Source organism: Phoxinus phoxinus, assembly GCF_949152265.1.
Source record: "Phoxinus phoxinus genome assembly, chromosome: 9".
NCBI lineage: Eukaryota > Metazoa > Chordata > Actinopteri > Cypriniformes > Leuciscidae > Phoxinus > Phoxinus phoxinus.
In genome coordinates, this window is record NC_136884.1 from 682,187 (window position 1) to 698,107 (window position 15,921).

General features: G+C 41.5%; 1 protein-coding gene and 1 long non-coding RNA gene across 2 annotated transcripts; one reads left to right on the plus strand and one right to left on the minus strand.

Annotated features, from left to right (window-relative positions):
• Window positions 1-307: 307 nt before the first annotated feature.
• Window positions 308-837, minus strand: LOC307004027 (protein ripply2-like; the record flags this gene model as incomplete). Its single annotated transcript, XM_079622968.1, has 3 exons — window positions 308-455; window positions 588-643; window positions 733-837. 3 exons carry the CDS (start codon window positions 835-837, stop codon window positions 308-310), a joined length of 309 nt encoding a protein of 102 aa, XP_079479094.1.
• A 7,175-nt stretch (window positions 838-8,012) lies between these two features.
• On the plus strand, window positions 8,013-10,438 carry LOC307004355. The gene is made up of 3 exons (XR_013799011.1): window positions 8,013-8,078; window positions 8,251-8,294; window positions 9,629-10,438. It is a non-coding gene; the product is annotated as an uncharacterized lncRNA (long non-coding RNA).
• The last annotated feature ends 5,483 nt before the right edge of the window (window positions 10,439-15,921 follow it).

Consider the following 15,921-nt stretch of genomic DNA (forward strand, 5'->3'; position numbering starts at 1 on the left):
ATTGTCATTTTTACTCTAAAGTTCACTTCAGTCACTTATTTAGACTTCTTTACAACACTGTGATTCAAAGAACGATCAGAAAATAAAGTTTTGAATATTTAAATATTTATTTCAATTAAATAAGTGACATGTAGAATAATTTATCATAAATACTAAAAAAATAATAATAATAATACATTAAACTTACAAATGAAGCAATTTTATACACTGTACATATCCACAAGTATTTACATTCAATAACTAAATAAAGTGAATCAGAATGTGGAGTCCATATATAAATATAAGATGTGCGCAGTGATGAAGGTCTTCAGTGGAGCTCCTCTTCATCCTCCTCCTCATCCTCAGTGTGTGAGTCCTCATAAAGGCAGATGGAGGCCTGGACCGGGTAATTCCTCAGGAGAAGCTCCGCCTCCTGGTACAAGTGATCGAAACACTGGGATCTGGGCCAGAACAACCTGGAGAAAATCAAGTTTAAACAGTGAGTTCATAATCTGTGGAGAAGCAGATCATATCAACATCATCACGTGATCATATCAACATCTTCATCATCACGTGATCATATCAACATCATCACGTGATCTACTTACTTCACAGGGTGTGTGGTGGAGACTTTGAGTTGCTCATCTGATGGTCTGTCATAAGGCTGTTGAATGAAGACAGATTTTTTTAGTATCTGATATTTTGCTCACACAATAATCAGAGTTCAATATTATTGATTATCTCACCTCGTACCTTATGAGTGGCAGTTGTGCGTCCTTTGCTGGTTGTATTGACCCACGGTCTCCAGGGTCTCGTGTCGGCGTGTAATACTCCGCGAGTGAGAGAGATCTTCTCCATGATGTTGGTGGACAGAGAAGCGGAAGAGAATGATGTTCGGACTGAAGTCTGGAGCCTTTATATACACGCACGCGCGCTCGTGCCAAACGGTGCGTTCACGCCTCGCGTCTGACACGCGCGCTGGTGAAGGTGTGATGATGTCACACTCCCGCCAAACACATGGCGAGCTGACACGTTCACTGAGAACTCTCTTTAATAACAGTAAAGTTTAGTTAGTTGGACGTTTGCCTGGCGTTTTACATGTTACCAGCCACACTTGTTCCAGAATGTTTAGAAAGCGTTCAAAAGTGGCTCCAAAATGATCAAATGTCCCCTTAACGGTCGTATATGTGCCCAATAAATAAGATCTGAGCGCTCAGGGAACATTCACTTTCATAACTTTCTTGCTCATCTACAGGTATGGCTCTTTATATATATGATGATTTGGTGATAATGAGATGGTGTGTGTGTGGTTTAATCTCATGAGGTATTTAGCACTGGTTTAAAGTGTGAAGTGAAATCCAAAGCATTTGCTCTCAAACACAAACATGACGCGTGCCGATCTGTGACGCGCGCGCTCCCGCTGAGACTCGTGCGCACGAGCGGCTTCGTGAACTTTATTCTCCAGTTCAAGAGTGAGACAAACGCTCAGAGTAAAGGACACACACACACACACACACACACACACACACACACACACACACACACACACACACACACACACACACACACACACACACACACACACACACACACACACACACACACACACACACACACACACACACACACACACACACACACACACACACACACACACACACACACACACACACACACACACACACAGAGAGAGAGCTGAGGGACAGAAGACGCTTACCTGTGCTTCTTTGCGGCTGAAAGTGTGTGTGCGGCTGAAAGAGAACAGAACCGGTGTGTGTGTGTGTCTCCTGGTCTGGGCAGGTGAAGTTATTCACTGTTTTACAAAGGCAGATTCACCAATATTAGCGCCGTCTGCAATCTCAGTCTGGTAATACTTTTAGAAAACATGCAGAAAATGTTTAGTTTGCTATAATTTATCACATTTCAATAAAACAAGCAAACAAATAAATAAATGTATTTACTATGCGACCTCTAGAGGACACCCGTACACCGAACACTGAACTGTGAGTAAATGCTCAATATAATTCCTTTCATTCTACATCCCCTTCATACACACATTCACAACACTACATTTAACCTTGATTTAGCCTAGTTATCAAAAGTGTGTGTGTGTGTGTGAGCGAGTGAGTGTGGAAACATACAGTATATTCTATTCTTAACACTTACAATCAAATCAAATGAGATTTTCCTGTTTTAAGGGCACACACACACACACAACTTTCTATTCATCAAAGAATCCTGAAAAACAAAAAGTATTAGTTTCCATGATATTACACACTTCACGGTGGAAGTTACGGAGCTGGGGACTACTTTCAGGCGCTGCGTAATATCATTGCGCTGGTGTACGGCGGCAGTTCCCTGATTATTTCGCAGGAATGAGAGTATAATTCCAAATCATATTCCAAATCAAAACTTTTTTCATTTTCTCTCGGTCTTAGTACACGATGTAACTACAGAAGTGTCAAGTTTTAAAGGTGCAATGTGTATTATTTCTGAGGATCTATTGACAGAAATGCAATATAAGATCCATAACTAGCCTATGCCTTTTCAATATCAAAAAATACTACAACTACAGATTCTTTGTTCACCTGAGCCTTCCTTATTATATCTTCAAGGCATACAAAGGGATCCATACCTCTACCTTTCCTGAATCCACTTTGATAATTTTGCATCAATTCTTTAGTTTCTACCCAATACTTAAGCCTGTCATTTATCATCCTCTCCATAGTATTTCCCTTCTGGGAGGTTAAAGCAATAGGGCTATAGTTATTCGCTTTTTGGGGTTCTTTCCCAGGTTTCCTAATAGGAATAATTATAGACTCCTTCCATGATCTAGGAATGCATCCATCCATCCATACTTTATTATATAGATTTAATAAAACATCCTTCCCTTTATCACTTAAGTTTCCTTGTCGTGTAGTTTTGTTTTATTTTTTGCTCAATAAAAGCCTTTATTTCTTCTGCATTTGAGTCCTCGCCTCATCTCCTACAGTTGGTTTGGTCACATCATTAGAATAATGATAATTAGGACGATGATCAGTGCCGATTATATCCTGTCAATCAAAAGCGTGCGGTAACCCAGAAAATCTTTGTTCAAAATTTTTTCTTAAAACATTACCATGCAGTGTTCTAAAAATGTTTTCACCGGATAGTTTTATTTCAGTTCCCAGAATGTTCTCCTAAAAGGTAGGATAACATTCTTTAAAAACATTCTAAAAATGTTTAATGATAACATTGTTAGAACATTATCCCCTAATGTTCAGTTCTGATAACATTTTCAGCATAGTTTTATTTTTGTTCCCAGAGTGTTCTCTTAAAAGATGGCATAACTAAGAACACTCTAAAAATGTTTTGTGCTGACCCCTCAGAAGTGTACTCTTCTTCTTTTTGCATATATCAAGGCAGCTGTCTGAAATTTCTCAGAAAACCAGCTAAACTCAAATGAAACCTATTGCTTAATTCCAGAAATATCATCTGTTTACACAACATCATTTCCTCATTTTATTAAAAAGCTTAGTCCTTCTTTCCGGGGAAAAAAGCAAGCATTCTTCTTTGCAAAACGCAGGAAAAAGCAGGAAAAGTACTCTAATTAGAATATAGTGTATATAATGTAAACAAAGAATTCTTTGTCGTTGTCTTTTCACGACAAGAAATTATTTTTTGCTCAATAAAAGCCTTTATTTCTTCTGCATTTGAGTCCTCGCCTCATCTCCTACAGTTGGTTGGGTCACATCATTAGAAATAGTGATGGCAAAATGAGGCTTCCTGAACCACTGAGACCTCGCAGCCCATTGCTTCGCCCAAAGTGTCATTACTCAAAGCTTCATTCAGCATTGCTCACTAGTGACGCATAGCTCCTGTGCAAAGAAATAACAGACAAATTAATTCATTCTGAACCACCTGAGCAGACTTATGATGTCCGTATAGCCCCCGTTCTGTTTTATATATTTATTTTCTTCTCACTGTTAATGTCTGCAACCTTTCATTTGCAATAATAAAAAGACCTGAGCAGACATTTGTCCATTGGCTGGGTATAAAACATGTATCTTTCTCTGTCTGAATTTACTTGTGCAGAGACAACTGTCACACACACAGTTAATTAATTATTCATAAATTGTTTGGATAGTGACAGTATGAACAACAAAAGTGACACTGTTGAGTGCAGTGCTTATGGTGGAGGGAGTGTAATAAAGTAAACTGCAACAGGATGGTCTGGGAAAAGTTAAGGATTGTTTCTGGGGGGTTTTGTGCAGTGATCTATTACTAGTTAGTGCAGTGTTGTGCTTATGGGACTGGGGATATATATAGGAGCAAACTGCAACACTGCATTTTGGGCTGGGTGAAGGAAGGATTACAATGGGGGTTTTTTCGACAAAAAAACAAAAAAAAATCTTCCTTTAATCCTCCCTTGTTTGGCTTATGCTACTCTGAGCAATGCCAGAACTTTGTATTTTGAGCACTTCTTGCGTTATTTTTGCCTCTTCACGATGACTCGCTTGCTGTAGTCCTCAGTTGTAAGTCGCTTTGGATAAAAGCGTCTGCTAAATGACTAAATGTAGATTTTTATTGAGAAACAGAAGTTTTTCAAGTGTGTTGGGGTTTAGACGATTCCTCTTCTTGGACAAAACCTCTCCAGCCTTGGAAAAGATCCTTTCACAAGGAACAGATGATGCAGGGGAACATAAGAATGCCAGTGCCAGCTGGTATAAACGAGGATGGATGCTTCTGTTGAGCCCAGACAGGGGAGGATTTCCTCTTTCTTGCTGGCTCCATTACCAGGAAAAAGGAAGAGGTCGCAAAAAGCAAACCAATCCAAAAGTGCAATCCAAAACATAAAGCAGTCCAGTCCAGATCCAAAGCAATCCAAATAATCGTATGTAATTAACAAGACTATAGCTACTATAATTAATAATAACAATAAACTATAACTATTCTAACCTGATATAATGTAATAATATACCGCCCTAACACATGACACAATAACGACAATGACTATGAGAGTTCTCTGACTCTCTGACAGTCCTGAAAACACCCACAAGCTGGCGTGAGTTTCGAACCCGCTTTATCCGGAAGCGACACTCAGACCGAACCGGTGACGTATCCACACAAACCAAGGCCTAGTTTGTCATTAGTCACGTGACTTTCACGTTAACAACACAAGCCTCGAATCGCGGCTTCATCTGACACGCCCATTTCTTACTCGACACAAGCTCCGACGCCTCGGTTTAAATGTCACATCACTAATTAGAAACAAGTGTGAACAGTTTAGACCCTGAACCCTGTGTTAGGGTGCTTTCACACCTGCCTCATTTAGTTGGGTTGAATCGCACTAGAGTTTGTTGTCTCCCGTGGTGGTGCGGTTGGTTTGGGCCGGTGTGAATGCAGCAATCGCAGTCGGGTGCGCACCAAAAGCAGACCAAACAAGAATGAATTAGAATTTCATTCTTTCAAATGAACTCTGGAGCGGTTCGCTTGTGGTAAAAACGTGATCCGACCTCGAACAGACCCAACTGCCAAAGATCTGCGCATTTTTGGGCTAAACCAGCTGCCGTAGTCAGCGGCGCTGTGCATTATGGGATGAGGACTAATGTTTGTTGACAGTATTAGCACTTTTAGCATGGCCGCTCACAGACAAACTTGGAGTTGTGAGGAGGTGCGGAGCCTCATAGAAATTTGGTCTGATGACCATATTAGGTCCCAACTTCCAAAAACTCGAAATCTTCACTTTGTTTAGCAAACAGCTCAGGGAAAGGGGGTTTCATAGATTCTGTTGGAATTTTCCCTCACGTTAATCCTGACCAATCGAAGTGCAGTTATGGAAATACGTTCAAGACACATCTGGCCAACGAGTGATGTGGATGTTGTCACGTGACTGTATTTTGGTTCGTTTCAGCAACTCATCGACTGATTCGGACCAGAGCAATCAGTGTGCTGTGAAAAGGTATAATTTTTCACCCCTTGATCCGGACCAAATGAACCAAACTGATGAGTGTCGTTTGTTTAGAGACTGCAGTGTCTTAAATGTACTGAAAATGTTATTAGACCTTTTAAATGTTCTTATATGTTTCTCTGTCGTTTTGGCAGTTTGTTGTTAAAAATATATATATTATACTCAGTTGAGCTGTCTCTGAACATGCGGGTTGACGCTGGCCTAAGCATAGCTATATTCTTACCGCAAAAAAATAAAATGCCCAAGAATTCGCCTTTGGCTAAGTCACGCCCTAGAATGTAGATTGACCAATCACAGCGCAGCCAAGAACGAGCTCCACAGCGGTCCGACACTTCTTCACAGCGCTCCATTGACTTTAACACCGGCGTCTCATATGTTTGGTCTCGTGAGGCTATTACCGTCGTAGTTTTATCAAAAATATGGTTAAGCGTTGTGCCTGGGGCGTTAGTAACACAGATACACGTTTCCCAGAGAGGTTGGAGGGGGTGTCCATTTCTTTCCCTTCCCAAAACCGAAGTCAAATCCTGACAAGTGTCGCCTTTGGATTAAACTGTGTGGACGTCCTCAGTCAGCGAAACCCCTCGAGATCAACAACACACTTGTGCTCTAAGATACATTTAGCTTTTAACCTTACTGTGAAGTTACACTAGTTAGACAGTTTTATGCTGGTTTGCTTTGTAATAACGATTATAGAAGTGAATAGAGACCAGCTCTGCATGAACAGTGTTGCTCCTGATATTGTGAGTCCCAGCCTCCGTCTCCATTAGGATATGCGGTGTCATGTTTTGACTGTGACCGTTATGCTTTTGCCTCTGTTTGGATGCCTTGTTGCTGCTTGCGTTTCTCCGGTATGTCTTGAATAAAGCCTTCGAACGCACACTGAGCCCCTTCTGCCTACTTCTATCAGACACTTTATTTGCTGCTTTATAAAAGTTTGATAAAATGTCAGCAGGAAGAGCCGTCACAGCATAAGCCATGTTGATACCACACCAGAGCCCAGATGAAGTTGTCGGAGGTAGCAACAGTAACTAAGGGGGGCGGGGCTTAGTCAAAGGTGAATTAGAGTTACCTGACCGCAATCTAACCCCGCCTAAGAGTCTCACAAAGAGTCGAACGACGTCTCGCCCCCTATTGACAGCATCACTCGGGAATAAGGTCTTTAGTGTCTAACCTGTAACTTGTTCCACTAACTAACTTACTGCGCAGAAATAATAATCAGACTCCAGGTGATGCCTTTGAATATGCTTTAATCACGGCCGGAGGATCTCAGACAAGTTTTAGAGAGAATCCCACCAGCAAAAGGAGGAATACAACAGCTCTTATAGAATAGGAGCATGGCGAAAATTACATAATACATGACATAATTTCCCTACAATTTGATTGGTTCTTCATATAAGCAAACCATTCTGTTACTAGGTAGAAGCAAACTCTGTTTCCTTGATTAGCTACTTTCATTTCCTTTATTTGCTATTTATACACTCACACACTCAAAAGTCACGAAAAAGCATATGAATGTTGTTCCTGCTAGAAAAATAAATGTAAGTTATGATTAATTTAAAAATCCATCACACTGTATAATCATAATGAGTGTGTTGCAGGTCTGTGTTTTACTGGTGGTTGTCTGCCCTCTTCGCGCCCTCTACAATTCCACTTTTCCACAGCTTTACACGCACATTTCTAGAGACTTTTTGCAAATCTGAGGTGTCCAGCTAACACACGGGTTCATGACACTGAGGAATGTATAAATGATTCACTCAGACTTATGTTCTCAAACATGTGAAAGAGGAAAACCCTGAACTCCCTTATCGGTCTCAGTTACAATAACATAAGTATTTGAATTTAAAAGTAAGCCTAATAACAGTCTGATAGAACAGTTGATAGTATTAATATCTAAGTGGGCTTAGTGAAATATTTTGAACATTTTTGTAGAATGTTTTTTTATTTTATTTATCCCAGAACGCTTCTTCAGAAGTGGCTAATCTTTTACTGACAAACAGTTGCACACTTACTTTTCCTCTTCCTCTTGTGACATCATTGACGACCTACAGTATGCGTATATAAGACACACACACACCAACTCACAGATACACCAGCAAACGCTCAAACTAAGATCACACTCCATTTGACTCGACACAGACTCTTCTCCACGGTAATGTATTCTTCCTGGTCTTTCTTTCTTTCTGTATTTAGATTATTCACTTTCCCTCGTATAATTGTATATCTGTACTTGTATTGTCTGTTCCCTTTTTTGTCTATTGTGTATTTTTACATACATTTCTTTTTCTTTTTTACTCATTTACTTTATACTCATGTCTTAATAGTTGTCCCTCTGGAATCTTCTGTCACAAAGACCAAGTCCTCGTGTGTAAGCTATAAATCTGAATCTGATATATAAAACTTTTTAACAATATTATGTTTGAATTTAATTGCAGAAATGAATCAATAATAGAGATTTTCTTGGTAACACTTTAAGGTTTCATTAGTTAACATGAACTAAGAATGAACAATATCTCCAGCATTTATTACTCTTAATGTTAAAGGGTTAGTTCACTCAAACATGTCAATTATGTAATTATTACTGTCGTTCCACATCCATATCTTCAGAACACAAATTAATATTATTTTTATGAAATCCGAGAGCTTTCTGTCCCTCCATCGGAAGCAGCGCAATTTACACATTCAAGGTCCAGAACGATAAGAAAGACATCATTAAAGTTCTCAATATGACTCCAGTGGTTTAACTTTCATTTTATGAAGCGACGCGAGTGTTTGTTTGTGCGGGAAAAACATAATTTACTAAAATCCCTCGGTTTCATTAAAAAGATCTTCATTTGTGTTCTGAAGATGAACAGGTTTGGTACGACATGAGGGCGAGAAATTAATTACAGAATTGAAATTTTTGGGTGAACTAATTAATTTACTCTTATTTCAGCATTTAATAATACATTATTAGACACATACACATATACACTAGCCTGGCTAACGCCAGACCCAATTCTCGTTGAGAGTTAGGGTTAGGGTAACCCTAACCCTTGCCTTTCAGCATGAATAAAATCGCGCTGCGCAAAGGCAGTATGGGGAAACCCAGGCTACATATACACAGCTGTGTCAATGTATATAATGTATATACATTATTATATTATAATGTATATAATATATATATATAAAAAATTATTTATGTCTGTATTAGGCTAATGAGCTTCTACATTGTATTTATCACCAGGATTTGAAGAGTTATATCTGTTTTACTGCTTTTTATATTTGTATTGTTCACTGTAATCTTATTGTGTTTTTTAGGTAGACCATTTTTAGATCTGTCCAGGGACAACGGATGAAAAATAGCCTTTTGGCTAATTCTGGTGCATTTGCAGCAATGCTAATTAATGTACACTGTCCCTGTCAAATAAATAAATAAACAAACAAACAAATAAATAAATAAATACAAAAAAAATCAAAAGTTGTTAACATTAGTTAATGTACTGTGAACTAACATGAACAAACTATGAACAGATGTATTCTGAACTAACGGTAACAAAGATGAACAAATACAGTAACTAATGTTAACTAGTGAAACCTCATGGTAAAGTGTTTCTTTGTATTGCAATTAAACAAGTAAAAATGTACTTTTCTATGATTGTATGGTTTGTGAGAACAGTGAATCTGCAATCTCAAATGTTTATCTTACAAAAATATCCCCAGATCCTAAAAATGCTGTTATTCGTGATCATCTTGAGTCTCACACTCCAGCCGGGTCTGAGTCAGCGCTGTGAGAATGCGGTGGATCCAGATAAATATGAAACCTTCGTTACACACCACCTAAACAAAAAAATCCCAAAGAGTGCCGACATCAATCAATGGCAGACGTTCATTGACAGAACTGACACCTGGCACCGGGGGATTCAGAGCTTCTTTCCCGTATCAGAACACAGGAATGTGTTAGGTGTGTGTTCAACAGCGGGAAAGATATATCCGGGCAGAAACCTCTGCATCAGCAAGAAGCGGATCAACTTCTACACTGTTCAAGTCAATGAGAGAAGGCAGGTCACAGAGGTCAAACCAATGCTACAATATGTGATTCTTGGCTGTGAAAAAATCGAGAACAAATGTCGACCTATTCATTTCGAGGCAAATGAAAATGATGCTAAACCAGGTATTAAGGCACCAAACTGCAGTTAATCAGCTGAACACACACACTTTATTCCTGACGAGTGTTTAAAGTGTTTAAAGTGTTTAAAGTCTTCTGACCCATAGAAATGATGTCTGGATGATGTTACTTTTAAGCTTTGCTTCTTTCATTTTTATCTGATGTTGAAAGTGAATTAATGTGAGGATGTCTGAACATTACACACACACACAGCTTTCTATTCGCCTTTTGCTTTATTCATTATCATTAAATAAAGAGCATTAAAAAAATCTGGATTTGTTTCAATGAACACACACACACACACACACACACATTTGATTATTTTATTTGGAATGACCAATACTGATTAAAACAACACAGCATCCAAATATTCACGAAGAGCCTGTTGTGTTTCACCAGACAATACAAACAATGCTAATAGTCCCAACCACATGAATAAATAATTACATAGGCTATGGATAGAGATGACATCGCCTTCTCCAGACATGCAGACTGCCACACACACACACACACACACACACACACACACACACACACACACACACACACACACACACACACACACACACACACACACACACAGTTTGTTCTTGCGTGACACAGAATAATACGTTTTGAATAATAAAAATATTTATTAAGAAGTGAATCATATCACTTCCAGGGTTATTATTGTTAACTAAAGATATTAAAAAAACGATATAAATATAAAAAATATGTTGCCTTGGCAATAAACAGAAATAAGTTGAAGTTGAAGCAAAATATACAGTATATATATATATAATGGTGAACATGAAAACACATGACCCGGTCACAGCTCAGCTCTGGTGTGAATCTAAACAGATCCTTAATGGACACAATAACTCTCCTGATTAACACACACACACACACACACACGTTATATTCCCGTAACAACACCTCAGTGCGCACACACACACACACACAGGCGTTACATGGACGTGTCATGAAGCGTTTCACTATTTTACTGCTGCTTTCCCACACTGACTCCTCTCTCACACACACACACACACACACCAGTATACTCCCATAACAACACTTCAATGGACACACACACACTCACACCAGTATACTCCCATAACAACACTTCAATGCACACACACACACACTCTACTACACTGATGAGATAAAAATTATGAACTATAATGGAGCTCACTTTAGCCATTGTGTGTGTGTGTGTGTGTGTGTGTGTGTGTGTGTGTGTGTGTGGAGTCAGTGTGGGAAAGCAGCAGTGAAACGCTTCATGACACGTTCAGACTTTAACTTTTAAATGTAGCAGTTTTTAAATGTAACTTTTTTCGGAACGTTCAGATTCAAAAGTAACGTTCCATAATGTTTGAAGAATGGAATGTTCACTTAATATTCGCAAAACCAAGAAAAAACGTTGTAAAATCTTCAGAAATATCATTTTCAGAGCATTTATTTTGGACTTTTATACAGTAACTGCTCTTGTAAAGTCAATATCTCTCACAGCCGATAGAAAACTGCAGGAATGAACAGATCTTCATAAGATTTATATATTGTCATTTTTACTCTAAAGTTCACTTCAGTCACTTATTTACAACACTGTGATTCAAAGAACGATCAGAAAATAAAGTTTTGAATATTTAAATATTTATTTCAATGAAATAAGTTACATGTAGAATAATTTATCATAAATACAAAAAAAATAAATATATAAAATACATTAAACTTACAAAGGAAGCAATTTTATATACTGTACATATCCACAAGTATTTACATTCAATAACTAAATAAAGTGAATCAGAATTTGGAGTCCATATATAAATATAAGATGTGCGCAGTGATGAAGGTCTTCAGTGGAGTTCCTCTTCATCCTCCTCCTCATCCTCAGTGTGTGAGTCCTCATAAAGGCAGATGGAGGCCTGGACCGGGTAATTCCTCAGGAGAAGCTCCGCCTCCTGGTACAAGTGATCGAAACACTGGGATCTGGGCCAGAACAACCTGGAGAAAATCAAGTTTAAACAGTGAGTTCATAATCTGTGGAGAAGCAGATCATATCAACATCATCACGTGATCTACTTACTTCACAGGGTGTGTAAAATGAAGAGGTTCGAATGTAGACTAATTTGGATGGATGTGAAACACAGCAGGCAGTCGGTCAGAACTGTATGAGTTGACTCTTAGTTGAAATGACACACCAAGCAGGGTATAAGTTTCACTTAGTTTACTGAAGGGCTGGTTGAGTTGCATGCATGATTTTGACATGTACGCACACAGCAACTCAATATATACTCCAACTGAATAATACTCGAACAACTATGAATTAACTAATGGAGCTGCCCAAACTTTGCTCTCTGTCATGCGCTGCATTCCTTTTCTGTATCCCAACGCGGTTCTGCCTTAACGCAGGTGATGCCATGGTAACAACGTGCGCTGTGATTGGCCAGGATAATACGGGACATTTAAGGGCATCCGGGCCTTTTGTACAGCCGCCCCGAATTCAAGAACTGAATTCGATCATCTCACAAAGGTCTATATCTTATCCTGATCATCCTCAGGTAGGGCTGGAAGCTGGATGAGTCGAGCTACAACTCGCGTGTAGGTTTTACCCTTGACATTTACACTGACTGACCGGACCCGCCCATCTGTGCCTGGGAACACCTGGGTGATTCTGCCTACTGGCCAGAGGGCACGAGGAAGTTGGGGATCGACAATCATGACCACATCCCCGCTCTCTAGTGACTTCTTTTCTGTCTTCCACTTCTGGCGAGCTTGGAGACTGGGTGAATAATACTTGAGGAAATGTCTCCAGAAGTGCTCTGCCAACAGTTGGCTGTGACGCCAGCGTCTGCGACTCAGGATCTCAGACTCTTGGTAGACTACCTGAGGTAAGGATGCGTCTCGGCGACCAATCAGGAAGCAGTTCGGGGTGATTGGATCAGGGTCAGCTACGTCAGAAGAGGTATACCCAAGGGGCTTTGAGTTGAGAATACCTTCGACCTCGACCAGAACTGTTCTTAAAACTTCCTCAGTGACAGTCTGAGCCCCAATGGTCACTCTGAGGGCTGTCTTGATCGAACGGATCTCTCTCTCCCAGCAACCGCCGAAGTGAGGAGCACCTGGTGGGTTGAAAACAAACTTTATCTGCTGGCTGGCAAGGTGACTCTGTAGTTCATCTTGGAGGGTGGCGAACGAGTCATTCAATTCACGTTCTCCTCCCTTAAAGTTGGTGCCTTGGTCGCTCAATAACTCATACGGCTTTCCTCGTCGTGCAATGAACCGTCGTAAGGCCATCAGGAATGAATCAGAGTCAATACTGGTGAGAAGGTCGAGATGGACTGCCCTGGTAGTCATACACTTAAAGACTATGCCCCACCTCTTCTCGTTACGACGCCCAATTTTAACTAAGAAGGGGCCAAAACAGTCCATGCCAGTCGAGTAGAAGGCTGGACGGAAGTATCTCTGTCTGGTAAGAGGTAGGTCGGCCATGAGGGGAACTTCTGGCCGGCCTCTCCATTTCCTACACTCTACACACTGGCGCTGATGTCGACGGACAGCTTCACGGCCTCTCATAATCCAGTATGTCCTTCTGATCTCGGCGAACAGTCTCTCTGCACCAGGGTGATGCAGCCTCTCATCATAATCCTTGATGATCAGTTCTGTGATCGGATGTCGAGGATCGAGGACAACTGGATGCACAGCTTCTGCTTCTATTACCTCACAGTAACGTAGACGGCCTCCTACACGAATCAATCCAGTAGCAGCGTCAAGCTCAGGGGAGAGTGAAACCAGTCTGCTTGTGGCTGCCACCGGTTTGTCTGACTTCAGAAGTTTCAGCTCTTCGGGAAAGGACTCTGCTTGAGCTTGTCGAAGGACTGCTTGTTGAACATCTCTTTGGAGGTCAGCACTGGAAGTGTAGGCCGCCCCATGAAGCTCTTGCCCATAGGCATTCAAGCACTCTGACAGTGATTTGTAGTACGGTGGCTGAAGTGGGAGTGCAGTTGTGGTCACTAACCCGGAGAACGCTGACTGTCTTAATTCACTGCTTGACTCTTCAACTGATAGAGGGGGCTGTCCAGGCCAACTATCTGGTGGCAGCTTGAGGAATGTTGGTCCCTGACTCCACCGGCTCCCTGTAGCAAGGTCACTCAGAGGCTTGCCTCGCGTGATGTCATCCGCTGGATTGTCTGCGGATCTGACATAGCACCAGGTTGCTGAAGCTGTTATCTCTTGGATCTCGGCTACTCGTGTTCCTACGAACACCTTGTAACGACATGAACTGGAAGTCAGCCAAGTGAGCACGGTGGTGGAGTCTGACCAGAGTGTGGTGGAGTGAATAGGAATGGTAAGCTCTGTAGTCAGGAGCTGGGAGAGTTGCGCTCCAGTAAGAGCGGCACACAGCTCTAGTCGGGGTATAGATTGTTGCTTACGGGGCGCAACGCGGGATCTGGCGGCAATAAAGATGACTTCTACTTGACCTTCTTTGTCTTCTGTCCGAAGATATGCCACCGAACCGTATGCCTGCTCCGATGCGTCACAGAAAACGTGGACATCATATCTACAGGATGGGTGATCCATCTGTGAGCTGGTATAGCATCGGGGTAGAGATATCTTCTCTAATCCACTCAACTCTTTCTCCCACTCAGACCATGAAGTAAGGAGTTCCTCAGGTAACTGCGGATCATCCCAGTCGCGCTTCTTATCCCATAAACGCTGTACCAATATCTTCGCTCTGGTGGTAAAAGGGACAATATAACCGAGGGGGTCGTATTGGCTGGCCAGTACATGGTAGATGTTGCGCATTGTCACAGTGGAGCAGCGACTAGCTCTGTGCTTGTATCGTAGGGTGTCGGACTGACAATGCCAGTGTAATCCGAGTGTAGACTCATGGACGTCTTGCTGGCCTTGACTAAGCCAGAGGTCGCAGGTATTAGATCTCGATTCAGAAGGGAGGTGAGTAATTACTGACGGGCAATTGCTGGCCCATTGTCGAAGCTCAAAGCCTCCGGTGGTTAGGAGAGAACATAGTTGATCAACTAGGTCACGGGCCTCTCGGGGGGAGTGAAGACTATGTAGACAATTATCAACATAGAATGATTTCTCGATTACCTCTCTGACTGGGTCTCCAGACTGGCTGTGGTCTATGACGTGCCTCTGAAGAGCGTAAGTGGCACAGCAGGGGCTGCATGTGGTACCAAAGGGAAGAACTTGCCACTGGTACACGTCAGGGGGTTGCTCCGGCTTTAGGTCACGCCACAGGAATCTGAGTAAGGGCATGTCATCAGGGAGCAGCCTCACCTGGTGAAACATACCTCGAATATCACTGCTTATGGCTACCGGGTGCTCTCGGAAGCGGAGCAGAACTGCTAGCAGTGATGAGCCTAGCGTGGGTCCTGGAAGAAGGAACTCGTTGAGGCTGTGACCTTCATATTGGAAGGAGCAATTATAGACGACCCGATTCTTGTTATTATGCTGCACCATATGGTGGGGAATGTACCATGACTCTGTAGAACTCTCAACCTCTCTCGGTTCCAGCTTGGCTATGTATCCAGCTTCCTTCAGCCTAGTGATCTCAGCCTGGTAAGCCGAAGCCTGATCTGGATTCTTAAGCAGTCTCCTCTCGACACTCCTTAACTGAGGGAGAACGGCTTCTTTGGTCATGGTCAGCTGTGGCATGCTCTGCCTCCGAAGGAGCGGCGTAGCATACCGCATCGTCCCTTCTACCTCCACTCTCATAGTCTTCTCCTGCAGGAATCTTACAGCTTCTTGGTCTAGCTTGGATCTCGTCACTACCTTTTCGTTGCGGTAGGGAATCACATCCATCTGCCATAATCTTTCAACGTGAGCAAACAGGTCTGCGTTGGGAAGG